This window comes from Chelonia mydas, chromosome 2 (assembly GCF_015237465.2).
Source record: "Chelonia mydas isolate rCheMyd1 chromosome 2, rCheMyd1.pri.v2, whole genome shotgun sequence".
In the NCBI taxonomy this organism is placed as follows: Eukaryota; Metazoa; Chordata; order Testudines; family Cheloniidae; genus Chelonia; species Chelonia mydas.
In genome coordinates this window covers 39602380-39622618 of record NC_057850.1, presented here as the reverse complement: position 1 = coordinate 39622618, position 20239 = coordinate 39602380, and the positions used below count along the sequence as shown (strand labels likewise).

The 20239-nt window shown below is 41.2% G+C and overlaps 1 protein-coding gene across 1 annotated transcript in view; it reads right to left on the bottom strand.

The window, feature by feature from the left end:
* STK3 (serine/threonine kinase 3) overlaps positions 1-20239 on the bottom strand; it is a 284928-nt gene that overhangs the window by 91332 nt on the left and 173357 nt on the right. The window contains 1 exon segment of the mRNA XM_037892225.2: positions 1988-2163. Within this exon segment, the coding sequence (XP_037748153.1) occupies positions 1988-2163 (176 nt within the window).

Sequence of the window (20239 nt, the reverse complement as noted above, 5' to 3'; positions counted from 1 at the left end):
TACAGTAGACAAGAAGCTGGATACGAGTCAACAGTGTGCCCTTATTGCCAAGAAGGCTAAACGCATATTGGGCTTCATTAGTAGGAGCATTGCCAGCAGATCGAGGGAAGTGATTATTCCCCTCTATTCGGCACTGGTGGGGCCAAATCTGGAGTATTGCGTCCAATTTTGGGGCCCCCCACTACAGAAAGGATGTGGACAAATTGGAGAGAGTCCAGTGGGGGGCAACAAAAATGATTAGGGGGCTGGAGCACATGACTTATGAGGAGAGGCTGAGGGAAGTGGGCTTATTTAGTCTGCAGAAGAGTCAGGATGGGATCTGATGGCAACGTTCAGCTACTGAAGGGGGTTCCAAAGAGGATGGAGGTAGGCTGTTCTCAGTGGTAGCAGATGACAGAACAAGGAGCAATGGTCTCAAGTTGCAGTGGGGAAGGTCTAAGTTGGATATTAGGAAACACTATTTCACAAGGAGGCTGCTGAAGCACTGGAATGGGTTACCTAGAGAAGTAGTGGAATCCCCATCCTTAGAGGTTTTTAAGGCCCGGCTTAACAAAGCCCTGGCTGGGATGATTTAGTTGGGGTTGGTCCTGCTTTGAGCAGGGGGTTGGACTAGATGACCTCTTGAGGTCTCTTCCAACCCTAATCTTCTATGATTTGTGTAAATTTACTTGTGGATAAATGTTTACAGGTTCAGGACCTTAGAATTTACAGATGTATTCATTTTGTTTGTAATTATCGCCCATCTGTAAAAGCAAAACAGTTTTTACAACAGTTCTAAAGAAGTTTTATTACCACCATAATAAACCACATTTAGATACAGATAGTTATTTTCCAATGAATAATGTACTAGTTATTTCACTTGTTGATTATGAAGATGCTGGCTATTGTATTTTTGTAGCATAGAAAAAAACAGTGTACTTATTCAAAAGCTTTATTCTTCTACAGCAACAGTTTATATTGTAATGTTTCACTTGCCGTATCATAGTAGCTTAAATGTAAGAGTCAGCTTTATTTAGAAAGACAGTAAGTGAAAACGGAGAAAAAAATCCCACACCTACAGCTGTCACCTAAAATTAAATGCAGTGTTTTTCAATTTCTGAAGGTATCGTGATCAAATTTAGCTACTACAGTGTAGTGAAGGAAAGATCATGTTAAAGCTACAATAGGTACGTTAAATTCCCTTGTTTAGAAAGGTTAGAAAATATAAAAGAGTGGGGGGAAAAAACTGTTACAGCTATACATCACATGTCCAAGTCAATCTTATCAGTTTATTTATTTCATTTTGATAAAAGAACATTTTAAAACTATATCGGTTTACTGGCTGCTTGGAAACAGTTCTTTTTGTCTCTGCCATATTTTTCATTGTTATCTTTAAAAAAAACCCCACATTTTGAAGCAAAAGACATTCAAGCTAGTGTAACAGAGAGCAAACAGATCAGCGTATTATTTCTAAAGATGTAATAATTTGTTCCAGAAATCACAGGAATTGTAATACAAGTTGTACCAAAAGACTCAAAGGACACATTAAATGATCTTATTCAATCTACTTAGGAGATATGTAAATTGCTCTGCGTAGTTTAAAATTCTTTCTACATGTCTCACTTGAGATATTAACTCAAAAAAACCCATTTACAGTATATTCATATTTTTGAAGGCTTTAATAAACTAGGTCACACAAGCAGTTTGATAAGGATAAAAACTACAATACAAAATTGAAAAGCGCCGAGAATACATTTACTGAAAGGAATTTTTTTTTTAATGTTTTCACTCCAATCTACCACTCTCTTTTAGAAGTCATGTTCTGTGTTGTTATAACAGCTAGAACATGACTTTATTATTAAATATTTGGAAGTTATCCTTGAAAGATGACTTATTTTGTTTGCACTACTAGAAAGCTATAGAAAGGATTAATTAATTTTAGCATATATAAAATAAACAGTATGCAAGGAAGTAAACATTAGAAAAGTAACACTGTAAATGTACTTACAAAATCAAAATCTCCATCTTGAGGGACTTTCCAGTTATCAGGAAAAACATTTTTGGATATGTGGTAGGGTTCAGGCATGTTCTGATTACAGTTTTCATGGCTTTTATTCTTGGAATCTTGTTTATCAAAGTAGTCCATGAAAGAAGGTCTTTGTACTTGCGGTGAAGTAGCGTTTCCTTAGTTGAAAGGAAAGGAAAAGTTAAAACTGTCTGAAGATGGAAGATTTACTGCCCTACAAAATAAGCTATGTTTATGAATTTATTGGACTAACTCTGCACTGATTCATGTAATGTCTACTTATTGTTATACAAACTCAAATATCAGTATGTACTAAATAAAAATAATACACAGTTGTAGCAGTTTAATTAAAGATGTGGTTTTAAACTGAATTAGCAAAACTGGTGCACAGATGGTGTATAGACGACGAGTAAATTACTTCACTGGCAGTTGAGAGTACTCCGTATATAACAGGATCATAGCCTTACAGAGCAGATGGCTAGAAAGTGCCATATAAATTATGGCATGAACTCCCACTCTCATTCTTTTCATAAAAGAATTATGTCTGAAATATGTTGCCATTTGTGGGACGTCAAAAGAGTTCACCCATCGAATAGGACAGTTAATCTATTAAACAGAAAAAACGCTATATTAGGTCTATGTAACTATCTCCCCAGAGGCTACATCCAGAATAAAAGAATACTATGAATCATAAAATGTTGTACTCAAATAATATAAATATTATAAATATACAAATTCTACCAGTACAATAAAAAACATAATGACAATAATTAAGCAATCAATTTGCAAACACCTACAAGATAATAAGGTGATAAACAACAGTCAGCATGGATTTGTCAAAAACAAATTGCGTCAAACCAACCTAATAGTTTTCTTTGACAAGGTAACAAGGTTTGTGGAAGTGGGATAGCGGTAGATGTGGTATATCTTGACTTTAGTAAGGCTTTTGATACTGTCTCGCATGACCTTCTCATAAACAAACTAGGGAAACAGAAACTCGATATAGCTACTCTAAGGTGGGTGCATAACTGATTGGAAAACCATTCCCAGGGAATAGTTATCAGTGGTTCACAGTCAAGCTAGAGAGGCATATCAAGTGGGGTCCCGCAGGGATCAGTTCTGAGTACAGTTCTGTTCAATATCTTGATCAATGATTTAGATAATGGCACAGAGAGTACACTTACAAAGTTTGCGGATAACACCAAACTGGGAGGGGTTGCAAGTGCTCTGGAGGATAGGATTAAAATTCAAAATTATCTGGACAAACTGGAGAAATGATCTGAAGTAAATAGGATGAAATTCAATAAGGACAAATGCAAAGTACTCCACGTAGGAAGGAACAATCAGTTGCACACATATAAAATGGGAAATGACTGCTTAGGAAGTAAGACTGCAGAATGGGATCGGGGGTCATAATGGATCACAAGCAAAATATGAGTCAACAGTGTAACACTGTTGCAAAAAAAGCAAACATCATTCTGGGATGTATTAGCAGGAGTGAAGTAAGCACTCTTACACTCTACTCTGTGCTGATTAGGCCTCAACTGGAGTATTGTGTACAGTTCTGCGCACCACATTTCAGGAAAGACAAATTGGAGAAAGTCCAAAGAAGAGCAACAAAAATGATTAAAGGTCTAGAAAGCATGACCTATGAAGAAAGACTGAAAAAAATTGCATTTGTTTAGTCTGGAGAAGGGGGACATGATAATAGTTTTCAAGTACATAAAAGGTTGTTACAAGGAGAGGAAGAAAAATTGTTCTCGTTAACCTCTGAGGAAAGGACCAGAACTAATGGGCTTAAATAGCAGCACGGGCGGTTTAGATGGACAAAAAACTTCCTAACTGTCAGGGTAGTTAGTCACTGGAATAAACTCCCTAGGGAGGTTGGGAATGTCTGTCATTGGAGATGTTTAACAGCAAATTAGACAAACAACTGTCATGGATGATCGATAATCCTTAGTCGTGCCTTGAGTGCAGGGGACTGAACTAGAAGACCTCTCAAGGTCCCTTCCAGTCCTACGATTCTCTGATTCTATGACAAGCACAAGTAACCTAGTTGAAATGAAAAACAAGAACACTAGACAAACCTGTACTTTTTTATTATAAGCATTAAAAGCAAACTAAGAAAAAACCTAGATTGGGTGGAATTATCCTGTTTTAAAGAGAGAATAAACTACAGCGAGGGCGGAGGAGCAGGAGAATGTTGCAAACATCTTTTTAGGCATATGTATAATGTATGAGTGTGTGGGCTTTCTGATCTGCTGGGAAAAGAAATTTCATCATCTGCAAACCTGGACTGTGGTACACCGTAGTATATTTAAGAATTGTAAAACAACTACAGTGTGTATGCTTGCACTTTATTGCAAAATTTAAGGAGCTTTTTTTCTTTTGGTCTCAGTTCCTGTAAAGTAACTAGACACAAAAGCATGATATGTTCAAAGGATGCCATCAATTTTACCTAAAGAAGCCCACAGACGTACAAAAAGCAATTTTTATTAACTATTTTTCCTTTAAGGGTTTGGAGGAAGCAGAGCTGTACAGGGTAGACTGATTAAAATCAAAGTTCTTTAAATCACCAATTTTAATCATGATTTAAATCAGTGAGCAAGAAACCTTGATTTAAATCATCAATTTTAATCATGTTTTATTTATTTTCTTAAAGAAAGGTTTATTTTCACTGATAACCACTAAAACATGTTGATTTACAACTAAATAGAGTCTTTACACTAAACTTGGTACTATTTTTTGCTAAGCAGGAAGATGCACTCTATCTATATACATTTATTTAAACAGTAGCATAGCTTAATTTACATTTATTGAGGTTCTTAATTTTTACAATTCTTACGTTAGAAAACGGTAAATGATGCATTTCTAATTTACTAGATGATGAACTTTTTAACTGTGATTTATGTCAAGCTCTATATAGATAGAAATTCAAATTCAATTAAAAATGCACAAAAACAGCATTTATTTATTTTATTTAAATTAAATAAAACTACCTTAAATGTGCTGGATGCATAAACTTTTTGATTTTTTTTGTCTTATCAAAACATGTTTTGCATTAAAAGTAACTCATTTTTTAAGCAAAGGAAGCATTATTTGAAGGTAGTGAATTGAACTTATTGTTCCTGGTCATCACGTCCTTCAAGATTTTAAAATTAGTAGATCTCTTCCTCTCACAACTTGTTTACTTTCCTGCTTTTTCAGCTGCCAATTGGTTTCTTAACTTTGAATGAACTAGCCATTGAACTGACCTAGTTCAATAAATTGTAATGAAGAAAATATTCCCTCTGTACCTGTAGAAGAGTCTGGTTTAGGACTTCAACAAACTCTGGGGCCAGGCACTTAACCATTGACTTCCACAAGCTCAGTGATCTGATTTTCTTTAAAACTTTAGAAGCAAACTGCTTACTACAATTTTTGTGTTTAATTTTCATGATTTTAACACATTATTATATGTCTAGGCTTTAACATATGTTGTCAATTTCAAATTTAATTTTAAATAGATTTTTTTAAAATAAACCAATATTTAAATTAAAAAAAATCAACCCTCCCTCCCCAAAAATAAAGAAAAAGAAAAAAACCCCAACCATTGATGTTTATCTACCCTGGAGCAGGACTGGAGAGTGCAAGTAGCCTGGTTAATATTTTTTGAGTAGCCCACAAAATCAGCCTCCCCTCAGTTAGCCAGAATCACAGGTATATGAAAAAAACACAATTAAATATAATTTGGTATTAGACTTCCTATAAATTAATAACAAACTTACTCACTTTTTTTCCCTTTCTACTTTTATTCATCCAACTTTTTCTTTCTAAGGTACATTGGTGAATCTTTTCCTCTGTGTCTCTGGTGCTGTGGGTTTTGTTTGTTTGGCTTTCCCCATTCACTATAATTTTACTGCAATATTAGCAGTTGGTCTAGTTTCTTTTCACTCACTAACCTTTATTTCTGTATTGTGTTTTCTCCCTACTGCCTCAGCTTCATTCAGTTATTCCCTCCTCCATGCCCTCTCTACATCTTTCTGTTCTAGTAAGCTTTCCCTCTGAGTTTCTCATTCTTTCAACGGTTTCCTTTTTTTTTTTTTTTTTTTTTTAATATCGGCTTCCTGTTCCCCAGAACCTGCTCACTTAACTCTTCCACTCCTTTCTATCCATGGTGCTTCCTCCATTTATTCTGTGACGTTTTCACATAAATGTATGTATGTTTCCACACTTTACCCAAGTCTCCCTTAGCTGTTGCCCCAGTTCCCTTTGTAAGCTCAGGCAGCTGCTGCCTCTATTCATCTTTTCAAATATGGACAACCACACACACATGCACCAATGAGCCAAATTCAGGGCTTATCCAATGTCTCTGCTTCAGGTCCTGTTTCTACTTCCTCTCCTATGGCCTGATTCAACTCCATTTGAATTCAGTGTGATTTGGATCAGGTTCCTGGCTCTCTGCAGTCAGAGCTGGAGAGGAGGAAAGGCTGGGGGGGAAGCCATGATCCAACAGGAGATAGCAATAGCATGGTTCCTGATGGAAGGAGGCCGAGGTGCTGGTGAAAAAAATAATACCTATTAAAAAAAAATCTTTATGATCCCCCCCAGCTTTTATATTGTATAGTTTATGTGGCCAAAAAGTAACTCAGGTATTAGCATTAAAGGGGCAGACGCAGGTCTATAGCATTGCATCATCCAACAACTAATTATTTTTCTTCTTGCTCTGCTTACTGTACTTATGCTTCATACATAAGACATAATTATGATCAGAAAAAATAACAAGTTTATCTATGACAGATACCATGTCGTTCCCCCTCGTTCACAACAAACAAATAAGCTCACTCTATATTTTCCTTGAGCTACTCTTGAAGATTTCAGAGCTACATAAAAATTTCTATTAAATACATGTCAGGAGACTGAAAACATCTGTAAACCTAGGAAAAACTAAAAGAAACAGTATCCTTGCCATTAAATGCAAATTAAGGAAAGTGGTCAGCAAGATTAGAGTTGAAGCTTCTGAAAAATGAACAAATCACATTTAATTTGCACTCTGAGTCACCTTTTTGGGGGAGTTCGAGTGGGAATTGTAGAACAACTGTGAAGTGTTCAATTTACTTAAGGAAACTTAAAAAGAGGAATTTATAACTCTCTTATCTCTGACTAAATACACTCCCTGGTGCATGACTGGGGCTCCTTAGCATTATGATCATTACTATAATAAAAACAATGACAACAAAAAGTAAGGAGTTATAATCACCCCACTTTAAAGAAAACAAGAGTTGCTTGTATCCACCACAATACAGTAAAACTCTAAACTAATACTCTCACAACTATGAAAGGATGGATTTTCTAAAATTCTCTCATGTCAAATAAAAATAGTGGGAAATTAAGATTTTCTCTATCATTAAAAATAATGAACACGACAGAGTCTTTATAGTTTAACCTGTACAAACGTAGTTAATAATTCACAATGTGGTTAACATGTTAAAGAATGGTTACATATCCTACAGTAACTGTCGTTCTTTGAATTGTTGTAGTCAGAGTGGACCTCGTGTAGGTGTGCATGTGTCTTTGGCATGCAAGCGTGGAATCTTTTGAATAGCAATGTCCTTCCGGAATGCGCATGCAGCCTGTGCCACCTTGTGCAAGGGCATAAAGAGTGGAATGGCCTCAACCTTGCTTTAGTTTCTTTGCAATTCAAAGCCCCTTGGTAGCTGAGGACTCCAAAAGCAGTGAGGGAATAAGAGGTCATGCATAAAGCTGTGCAAAGAACTGATTTTTCTGTTTGCTGGCAAGCCAAAAAATCAAAAAATTTAAAAAAAAAGTTGGGATTATTTGGTAAACCAAAAACACTGAAAACAATTAGTTTCAGGCTGAACGAAACCATTTGTTTCATTTTTGACTTTTTTTTAATCCTTTTTTAAAATGAAATTTAAGTAGATTTTGAAACAAAAAGTCATTTTTGAATTGAAAAGATTTCAGCTTTTTTCAATTATTGGGGTCTTTATGACTGAAACAATTTGGTAAATTCAATGCAAACTTGCAACCTTTCAGTTGACCCACATCTGCATTTTTCAGCAAAAAATGTTTCATTCAGAATATTTCACCCAGATCTATATGTGGCATCCACACTGACAACATGTCAAAGAACCACAATTACCATAGCATGACTAATCATTCTTTCTTCTTTGGCTATGCATCCATATGCATCCTTACACAAGGAGTATTCTCTTCAGAATGGTGGGGATGAGGAATATCAGCTGTATCAGTTGAAGAGTATCATTTCCACAAATTTGGCATCTGATCTAGCAATTAAGTTCAGTGTATGATGCTTGAGAAATGAGAGGGTGGCTGCTCCATGTAATAGTCTTGCAGATTTCAGAAATGAGCACATTGAGGAAACAGGCTGATGGTGCCACTTGGGCTCTGGTGGAGTGGGCCTTAAGAGTCAGTGGGAGAAGTACATCAGCAGGCTGGTAGGACAGTGAGAGACAATGTGTTACTCATTCTGAAAGTTTCTGTGATGAAATGACCAGATCTTCGGAGTGGCCAGCCAAGAAAAAGAGACATAAGGGCAGTTTGAAAGATTTGTTCCTACTGATGTTCTTTCAAAGAGCACTGGATATATCCAAGGCCTAGGGCTTCTTTTTCCCTTTTGTGGAAAACTGGCTTTGGAAAGAACACAATTAAGTTGATTGATTGGTTTAAGTGGAACTCAGAAACCACATAGAGGCTGAATTTTGCACAATGTTTCAGTACCATCTTGTCTTTATGAAACAAGGTATGCAGGGGTTCCCAAGAGCCTAAAGCTGACTTACTCATCTGACAATGGTGATGGCCATTACTACTTTTGGGAGTGAGACAGTAGGCAGAACACTCAGAGGGAATCAAAAGGGCTCCATAAATTTTAGAAGGATGATGTTGTGGTCCCATGCTGAAGTAGGGTCTCTAACCAGTGGGAAAGCATGCAGGAGGGTCCTTGGGAATTTACATACCACTGGATGAGAGAAGGCTGAAAAAAAAACTATTCAGTGGATCATAGAATCATAGAATATTAGGGTTGGAAGAGACCTCAGGAGGTCATCTAGTCCAATCCCCTGCTCAAAGCAGGACCAACCCCAACTAAATCATCCCAGCCAGGACTTTGTCAAGCCGGGCCTCCAAAAACCTCTAAGGATGGAGATTCCACCACCTCCCTATTCCACCATTCCAGTGCTTCACCACCCTCCTTGTGAAATAGTGTTTCCTAATATCCAACCAAGACCTCCCCCACTGCAACTTGAGACCATTGCTTCTTGTTCTGTCATCTGCCACCACTGAGAATAGCCTACCTCCATCCTCTTTGGAACCCCACTTCAGGTAGTTGAAGGCTGCTATCAAATCCCCCCTCACTCTTCTCTTCTGCAGACTAAATAAGCCCACTTCCCTCAGCCTCTCCTCATAAGTCATGTGCCCCAGCCCCCTAATCATTTTTGTTGCCCCCCACTGGACTCTCTCCAATTTGTCTACATCCCTTCTGTAGTGAGGGGACAAAAACTTGATGCAATACTCCAGGTGTGACCGCACCAGTGCCAAATAGAGGGGAATAATCATTTCCCTCAATCTGCTGGCAATGCTCCTACTAATACAGCCCAATATGCTGTTGGCCTTCTTGGCAACAAGGGCACGCTGCTGACTCATATCAAGCTTCTTGTCCACTGTAATCCCCAGGTCCTTTTCTGCAGAACTGCTGCTTAGCCAATCACTCCCCAGCCTGTAGCAGTGCATTGGATTCTTCTGGCCTAAGTGCAGGACTCTGCACATACCCTTGTGAATCTCATCAGATTTCTTTTGGCCCAATCCTCCAATTTATCTAGGTCACTCTGGACCCTATCCATACCCTCCAACATATCTACCTCTCCCCCCAGCTTAGTGTCATCCCATCATCCAGATCATTAATAAAGATGTTGAACATAACAGGCCCCAGGACCAACCCCTGGGGCACTCCACTTGATACTGGCTGCCAACTAGACATCGAGTCATTGATCACTACCCATTGAGCCCAACAATCTAGCCAGCTTTCTATCCACCTTATAGTCAGAGTTCCTCCAATTCATATTCTTGCCAGCAAGTTAAAGTAGTACTGTGGGAGACCATATCAGAAGTTTTGCTAAAGTCAAGATATAACACATCCACTGCTTTCCCCATATCCACAGAGCCAGTTATCTCATCATAGAAGGCAATCAAGTCGGTCAGGCATGACTTGCCCTTGGTGAATCCATGCTGACTGTTCCTGATCACCCTCCTCTCCTCCAAGTGCTTCAAAATGGATTCCTTGAGGACCTGCTCCATGATTTTGCCGGGGACTGAAGTGAGGCTGACCAGTCTGTAGTTCCCCGGGTTCTCTTTCTTCCCTTTTTAAAATATGGGCACTATATTTGCCTTTTTCCAATCATCCAGGACCTCCCCCGAACACCACGAGTTTGTCTCCCCCATTCAGTAAGGGTTCCACATTTTCCCTGATCTTCTTGTTGCTAACATACCTGTAGAAACCCATAGAATCATAGAATAACAGAGTTGGAAGGGACCTCTGGAGGCCATCTAGTCCAACACCCTGCCAATTGAGCAGGACCAATCCCAACTAAATCATCCCAGCCAGGGCTTTGTCAAGCCTGACCTTAAAAACTTCTAAGGAAGGGGATTCCACCACCTCCCTAGGTAATGCATTCCAGTGTTTCACCACCCTCCTAGTGAAAAAGTTTTTCCTAATATCCAACCTAAACCTCCCCCACTGCAACTTGAGACCATTACTCCTTGTCCAGTCATCTGCTATCACTGAGAATAGTCTAGATCCATCCTCTTTGGATCCACCTTTCAGGTAGTTAAAAGCAGCTATCAAATCCCCCCTCATTCTTCTCTTCTGCAGACTAAACAATCCCAGTTCCCTCAGCCTCTCCTCATAAGTCATGTGTTCCAGTCCCCTAATCATTTTTGTTGCCCTTTGCTGGACTCTCTCTAATTTCTCCACATCCTTCTTGTAGTGTGGGGCCCAAAACTGGACACAGTACTCCAGATGAGGCCTCACCAATGTCGAATAGAGGGGAACGATCACGTCCCTCAATCTGCTGGCAATGCCCCTACTTATACACCCCAAAATGCCATTGGCCTTCTTGGCAACAAGGGCACACTGTTGACTCATATCCAGCTTCTCATCCACTGTCACCCCTAGGACCTTCTTCGCAGAACTGCTGCCTAGCCATTCGGTCCCTAGTCTGTAGCGGTGCATGGGATTCTTCCGTCCTAAGTGCAGGACTCTGCACTTGTCCTTGTTGAACCTCATCAGATTTCTTTTGGCCCAATCCTCCAATTTGTCTAGGTCCCTCTGTATCCTATCCCTACCCTCCAGCGTATCTATCACTCCTCCCAGTTTAGAGTCATCCGCAAACTTGCTGAGGGTGCAATCCACACCATCCTCCAGATCATTAATGAAGATATTGAACAAAACCGGCCCCAGGACCGACCCTTGGGGCACTCCGCTAGATACCGGCTGCCAACTAGACATGGAGCCATTGATCACTACCCGTTGAGCCCGACAATCTAGCCAACTTTCTATCCACCTTGTAGTGCATCCATCCAGCCTATACTTCTTTAACTTGCTGACAAGAATACTGTGGGAGACCGTGTCAAAAGCTTTGCTAAAGTCGAGGAATAACACGTCCACTGCTTTCCCTTCATCCACAGAACCAGTTATCTCATCATAGAAGGCAATTAGATTAGTCAGGCATGACTTTCCCTTGGTGAATCCATGCTGACTGTTCCTGATCACTTTCCTCTCATCTAAGTGCTTCAGAATTGATTCCTTGAGGACATGCTCCATGATTTTTCCGGGGACTGAGGTGAGGCTGACCGGCCTGTAGTTCCCAGGATCATCCTTCTTCCCTTTTTAAAAGATGGGCACTACATTAGCCTTTTTCCAGTCTTCCGGGACTTCCCCCGATCGCCATGAGTTTTCAAAGATAATGGCCAATGGCTCTGCAATCACATCCGCCAATTCCTTCTTGTTACCCTTCACATCCCTTGCTAGCTGCAACTCCAACTGTGCTTTGGCCTTCCTGATTACACTCTTCCATGATTGAGCAATATTTTTATACCCCTCCCTAGTCATCTGTCCAAATTTCCACTTCTTGTAAGCTTCCTTTTTGAGTTTAAGCTCACTGAAGATTTCACTGTTATTCTTTGCTTCCTGATGGACCTTGATTAAACTAATGGAAGTCCAGAGTGTTGCTCATGGACAGTTTTCTGCTCCGAATTAGGATTTTCTGAACATGTGAGGGACGGTTACTTTCCATGGTGTCCAACCAGCCAACATCCAGGCTTTCGGGTGCAGTGACTTCAGGTTTGGATGGAATACTTCCCTTAGTTCCTGTGATAACATATCTGGGTGGTCCAGGAGCCCGATTGATGGTTGCATGGACATTTGTAATCAACCAAAACTGCCTCAGCCAATTGGAGCACCGAGGATGACTGTAGCTTGGTCTCCTCAGGCCTTGGCAATCATGCTGGGGGCTAGTGGAATTGGTGGAGAGCCTTAAAGGAATCTCTGGTTCCTTTGCAGTGGGAAGCATCTGGCAAGGATCCCAGGTTCATGCCTCTTCTGGAATAGTAATTTGGATACTTGGTGTTGTCCTTGATGACAAACAGGCCTGTCACCAGGTTCCTCCACTGGTGGAATACTGACTTGCTAATGGATTTTTGCAGGGCCCATTGGTTGGTCACCAACTGTCTGCTTAAGAAGTCCACCAAGTCATTGCTAGCACCTGCAAGGAAGGTGTAGGGTCATTGGAATTACACCATGCAGGTAGCACCAACTCCACAACTTGACTGTCTTTAGAGCGGGGAAGACTGGGTGTTCCTTTACTTATGTATGTAGTGCATCACCAATGTACTGTCTGTCAACAGCTGCACTTCTGAGTGTGGCTATGAGCTCGAAAACATTTTGTGCCCTTTCATGTCCTTACAAGCATCATATGTAAGGAAAATATGAAAACTATACTTAAAAGAAATAAAATTATATCCCCATAACAGATAGCTGTAAGAATTTAACTTTTCTAAAGTAGTTGTAAATATGTTATCTGAAAAATATTTTCCCCAAAAAAATCTCAGTTAAAAAAAAGGGGGGGGGGGACTGCAATTGGATCTGCATGGGGCCAGATTTCTATGGGGCTCTGTACAGGCTTATCCAATTGCAGAATTGGGATCTCAGGCAACACATAGTCAGACACATGATGGCTAGCTGAGCCTACAATTTATAGATTCATATATTCATAGATTCCAAGGATAGAAGGGACCATTGTGATCAGCTCATCTTATCTCCTGTATAACACAGGCCATAAAACTCCCTCAAAATAATTCCTAGAGAATATCTTTTAGAAAAATATCCAATCTTGATTTAAAAATTGACAGTGAGAGAAAATCCACAATGACCCTTCGTAAATTGTTCCAATGGTTAATTACCCACACTGTTAAAAACTTACACCTTACTTATAGTCTGAATTTGTCTATCTTTAGTTTCCAGCCATTGGTCATGCTATACGTTCCTCTGTTAGGCTATTATTAAATATTTGTTCCCCATGTAGATACTTATAGACTCTAACCAAGTCTCCCTTTAATATTCTCTTTGTTAAGCTAAATAGGTGGAGTGCTTTGAGTGTAACACTTTAAAGCATGTTTTCTAATACTTTAATCATTCTCACAGTTCTTCTCTGATCCCTTTCCAATTTATCAGCACCCTTCTTGAACTGTGGGCACCAGAACTGGACACAGTATTCCAGCAGCAGTCGCACCAGTGCCAAATACAGAAGCAAAATAACTTCTCTATTTCTTTTTGCAATTCCCCTATTTATGGATCCAAGGATTACATTAGCTCTTTTGGTCACAGCCTCTCTGAATCAGTGACCTATCATCTTCATTTACCACTCCCCCAATTTTTATGTCATTTGCAAACTTTATTGGTGATAATTTTATGTTTTCTTCCAGAACACTGATAAAAGTGTTAAATAGCATAGAGCCAAGAACTGATCCCTGCAGGATCTCACTGGAAGCATGCCTGCTCGATGACAATTCTCCTTTTGCATTTACATTTAGAGACCTTTCAGTTACCCTCCCCCCTTATAATCCATTTAATGTGTGCCATGTTAATTTTATATCATTTAGCTGTAATCTCATCAAAAAAGATATCAAGTTAGTTGGACAGGATGTATTTTCCATAATCCATGTTGATTTGCACTAATTACATTACCTTCTGTTAATTCTCGATTAATCAAGTCCTGTATCAACCACTCCATTATCTTGACACACAAAGAAATTTGTGAGAAATTTGTTCTGAATACTGAGCTTAAGTATGACACTGTCTTGGGAATGAATTTGACATTTGGATTCTTTCAAGGACGTGAACAGTCCATTATACTATATCAGACATATAACTTTTCATTTACTTTACATAAACTCTGCACTTAAATATCATGAAATAATATAGCTTATCAACATCACTGTGACACTGCCACTTTACAAAATCTTTCCATTGTCCTCTTTTCAGTTTTTAAAATTCTAGTCCAGAATGGATTCGTGTATTTGTCCTTGGTTTCCTTTGAAAGAAGCATAATTCATGAAGAGTCATATGCTCCCCTTCTTCCTACAAAATAGAAGGGAACAGAACCCAGTGTCTGGTAGCTTTACAAAAGCTATGCAACCTTGGGAAGCCGTGTTCCCTTTCTACTTGGTTTTACACTGGAAAGGCAGTATATGCCCTTTAGTTCTTTTCCTCTTCCCTGTTTCAATATTTCTTCTTGAAATAGTGCTGCAGGCAAATTACCAGTGAACGATTCCAGTTATCTGGATACAGTATGCATATAATATCACATGAGCATGCGCTTACAAATTATTTATCTATTTAAAATGCAAGCTAACACTCTTTATTGAATTTTGTATTTTAATAAAATACTTAAACACAATTCTATACACTTTAAGCTTAAGCACAACGATTCTGCTGGCCGCCGCTTCCCACAGCTGCATTGGCCAGGAACAGTGAACCGCGGCCACAGGGACCTGCAGGCAGCCCTGCCTGCGGACAATCAATGTAAACAAACTGTCTCGCGGCCCACCAGTGAACTACCCTGATGGGCCGCGTGCGGCCCTCGGGCCACAGATTGTCCGCCACTGGTCTAAGTCCTCAATGACAGGCTATGTCTAAATCTTGCTGATTCTTTCTCCATAACATCTCTAAGATAGGGCCTTTCCTAGCCATCCCCACAGCTAACACTCTCATCCAGGCTCTCATATTTCATGTCTCAATTACTACAACATTCTTTTCTCTGGCCTGGACAAACACAATCTTGCCCCACTCGTATCCATTCAGAATGCTGCTGCAAAGGTAATTTTCCCATCATTTTCACTATGTCACCCCTCTGTTGGCTCCCCCTTCTCTACTGCATCAAACATAAGTTACTTGCATGGGCAGCAGGTATCCCTGGCACTGCCGCCAAGCTGCTGCCGGACACCTGGGTCACAGTGGCCCCGCCCCTCCCACAAAGTCCCCAACCTCCTGCTGCTGCTGCCTGCCTGTGTCTGCCATGTCTCTTCCACTCCACGACCACCTCTGGAGGTCCCTGCTGCTCACTGCGTCCCGCCTCCTCAGGGACGGCGGAGTGAGGAGGGACGCGGAGAGCCAGCAGAGAGCCACAGGTGGGCAGGGGAGTGAGGAGGCTCGGCCTGGCGCTGGTGGGGGTGATAGGCGGTGGGTTGGGCAGGCTGGGGCTCCTCTGGTTGTGGGGGGGGCCCCGCAGGGCTTCTCCTGTTGGGGGAGGCATGAGGTTTTGGGGCTCCAGCATGCAGGGTCGGGGCTGGCAGGCTAGCCTATCCAAAACAGCGGGTCACCCACTGCTCATTATTACTTGCTTTCACCTTAACAAGCCTTTCACAGCTTACCCCATTCTTTCCTTACCTCTCATCTCTCATTCACTACTGAGATGGCAACTGACTTCCACCTCTGATCTGTCTATCTCTATCCATCTGTTAGTCTGTGTTATATTTAGAACGTAAACTTTTTGGATCAGGGATTATATTTTTTGTTCTGTGATTGTGCAGCACCTAGCACAATGGGGTCCTAGTCCAGGATTAGGCCTCTTAAGTGCTACAGTAATAGAAATAATATCATCTATTATAGAGCGGGGCATTGTGTGTGTAACAGAGGTGTTGGCAGTAGATCACTGCACAGTGTGAATTCACTGGTCTGAAACTCCACACTGAGGGCTGCCACCACTATGCCTCAATAAGTCTGTAGCATGACCCAGGTGTATAAGCTGGAAGAATCCTATAGAATTCCTCCTCTCCATAACAACATCCCTCCCTGTTTCCTGCTTCCCTGGATGAGGCAGGGGCACTTACGATAGTAGTTTCTTAAAGCAGAGAGGCTGGGAGCAATAGCTGTGGGCTTTGCCTACACTGAGGAAGTAAGTTGCATTAAAAATGTGTTTAAATAACACATTATTAAACACCTCTTAGTACTTAGAGTAGACAAAGGCAGTGGTGTTTAAAAACATATTGGCTGGTTGTGGGTTAATGCTAAGGGTAATCCCACTCCAGTCCTTTTTTGGCACACTTTGGGGAAAGAAGCCACAATGCCTCTAACAGTCTGAGAAGTTGATGTGAATAGGGGAATGTGGAGACTATCTTGGACACTCAATACATCTATTCCATCTTGGCAGTACTGGTGGTAAAGACAAAATGAAATTAGATGTCCTCAAATGGCTCTCTAGTACCTTTATTTCTATTAAGGGAATTTTTTGCCAAGAAGAATCATCGGGATGTCATATAAAGTTTATCTTTAAAAATATAAATTGTGACATCTAATACAATGAAGAAACACAACTTAACTTGACTGCAGCTCTGTCATTCTACTCAAAACACGTAGCCCTATTTCAAGGACTGTGCAGGGGGGAAATCAATTTTGTGCAAATGTTTCAATTTAAATCGGAATATAATCCACTGTAATGCATGTTTTGATCAAACCCACCTGATGTCTTCATTAAGGAAAAATATCTCAGTGATGATGTATTCCCTAAAGAAAAGTATTTTATGAAGATTAAAAAAAAAGAAACCCATTGTCCCCACAGATTAATGTATAGGTAAAGCCTAGATGAATAAAAAGCATGTACAATATAAAGTATTAAATGACTAGTATGTATTATATCACAACTGTAAAAATGTAATAATTAAGTTGAACAATACCAATAGCAAAATACATTATTCTGTCACTCTTGGCAGAATGAATAGAAATCTTGTAATTAGTTTTAACCTCTCTGCACTGCAGATGCCAAAACATGTACACAGTCATTAAAATGATTTACAACGCTATAACATTTGAGATACAACTATATGTTTAGTATCCCAATGCACTGAAAGGGTGTAAATGTCAGAGGGCGAGGAGTTGTTTAGGCTGGTTCAGTGAGCATCAAAAAGGCTGAATATCAGAAAACAGTGAGGCCCCTTACACATTGAACTGTCTCCCAAGGAAAACAGTAGCAGTCCCATCTTTAGAAATATATTAAACCCTAGACTGAAAAACCTCTCAAGAATATACTGAATAAAACAATTCTGTATTGGTTGGAAAGTGAAAGGGCTGGGCAAACTGCTCTATGCTAATAGCTTTTTCTACACTGATCCTGCAAAAAGATTCACAACCAAGGATCTCTAGGGTCTCTTTGCAGGATCAGGGCCTTAACATCTATGAAAGAATTTAATGCCAAATATGAACAAAAATATACTGTAATTAACTGAGACAGTTACTTACTGTAACTGGATTCTTTGAGATGTGATGCAGATGTGTATTCCATTTATGTGTGCATGCACTCTGCACACCGGAGCCAGAGAATTTGCCTAGCAGTACGTGCAGAGTGGCGGCGCTTGCACCTCGTATCCATGGCCCCTACTGGAGCTATATGAGGCAGTGCTGCCCCAACCCCCCGTCAGCTCCTTCACACCAAACACCCAGAGACTAGACTCCGATGCAGAGGGGACAGACAGTGGGTCTTGGAATACACATCTGCATCACATCTCAAGGAACCGTAGTTACAATACATAACCGTTTCTTCTTTTTCAAGTCGATGCAGCCATGTATTCCATGTATGTGATAAACAAGCAGTATACACCCAGAAGGCGGGGCTCATAGTCTACCTAAACAAAGACTGCAGGACCATCTTACCAAATTTACATCCACCATGGAAGATGCAATAACAGCATAATGGTTCATAAATGTATGGATGGACAACCACGTAGCAGCCCTGCAAATGTCCAATATTGAGACAGCTCTCATAGAATGAGCTTGCACCTGCTGAGTAGGCATAGCTGAAGCTATGTCATATGCAATCTTGATACAAGATGTTATGCCTTTGGAGACAGTCTGCGAAGAGTCCGCTTGCCCCTTCACATGATCTCCAAATGACACAAACAGGCGAGGCAAAGCATGAAATGGTTTAGTCCTACCTAGATAGAAGGCTAGACATTGCCTGACATCTAATGTATGGAGATGCTGCTCTTCCAGAGATGAATGCAGCTTAGGAAAGAACACAGGTTCAAATGAAATGAGAAATCACGACAAACAAAAATTTGGGGTATGGTCATAAAGACATTTTGTCCTCAGCGAATTGCGTATAAAGCAGCTCTGCCATCAGAGCCTGCAACTAACAGACTCTCCTTGCAGATGTTATCGCTACCAGGAATGAAGTTTTCTGACACAAAAGTGGAAAGGGACAAGATGCGAGGGGCTCAAATGGAGGTCCCATTAAAGCCGCTAGACCATGTTAAGTTCCCACAGAGGAACCAGCTCTTGGATCAGAGGATGGAGACAAAGCCCTTTTAAGACTCTTGCAACCATGACATTGGAGAAGACTAATATTCCCTGAATGGGGGTGTAGCGGGATGGTCACCCCGCTCCAGCCCTGAAGGGGTTAAAACAGCCCTGAGAGAGGCCTACCCTGGGAAGCCAATAGTAAAAGCAGCCCTGGAGAGGGCTGTGGCTGGGAAAAGGAGTGAAAGCACTTGAGTAGCTGACCACAAGCATAGCCAGCTCAATTAGGGCTTAACTGGCCCTGATAAGAGGACTGGAGTCCAGGAGCTCAAGGAGTCTCACTCTAGCCCTGCAGTGGGAAGGGCTAGCTGCCTGGGAGCAAGGTACCTGAAGCAGAACAGTGCTGGGGGAAAGGGCAAAGGGAGCTGGGGAGCTCCAGCCTGGTAAACCTCCAGGCTGCAGGCCTTGGTGAAGGCCTACAAAGGTATTGGGGCTACAGATGTGCAACCTGGGAATAGGCAGAGGCAGCTGGTCCAACCTACTTGCCAATGATGAGTGGCCATGACAGACTGCAGTCTGCCCTGTGAGCGGGGGCTAGATGATGACTGGCAGTAGCCACTGAGGCAAGGTGGGGATAGAAGGTTGGGAGTTCCCCTGAGAGGGGAGACCCAGAGTGTGGGGGCACTGCCAGGGGGCAGGACCCAAAGGTAAAGGGGCACCGGGGTCCAGGAGGGACACGGGGAGCAGCAGCAGGCAAGACACCGGCCAGGAGGAGGCGTTCCATACACTGGAGAGCTAATTCCCGAGGTGACCAGCAGGAAGCGCTGCACTGGTGAGTCATCGCTTCGCTACAGGGGGGATAAAATGCTGACATTGCTGCCAGATGCACTCTCAATGAGATAAGTCCAAGTCCCAGCAACTGAAGGTTCAGCAAGTACTCCAAGATATCTTGGATAGAAGCCAGGATCAGTTGAATTCCATGGTCAATGACCACACTGAAAACTGCTTCCATTTTGCTGAATAGGCCATTCTGGTAGAGGGCTTTCTACTGTGAAACTGTTAAACAGCCCTCAAAACACTGCTCTTCCTCATTTAGGCATGAAGCAGCCACACCATGAGATACACGGAGATGACACCGGGACACAAGGTGTGATTCTGTGTGAGTATGGAGAAGAACAGGTATGAGATGCTGAATTGATAGCACAAGAAGTTCGGAGAACCAGCACTGCCTCGGCCATATGAGGGCAATGAGAATGAGCTTGGCTCAATCCACCTCCAACTTGAAGATGACCTGTGGGATGATCGGAATTGGAGGAAAAGCGTTCAGGAGAGCTGACTATTGGTTGAGATGTCCCCAAATGGAGGAGACGGGAAGAAGGGAGTGATAACTGGAACACTGCTCTGGACCAAGGAGTTAAAATGGACGCTTG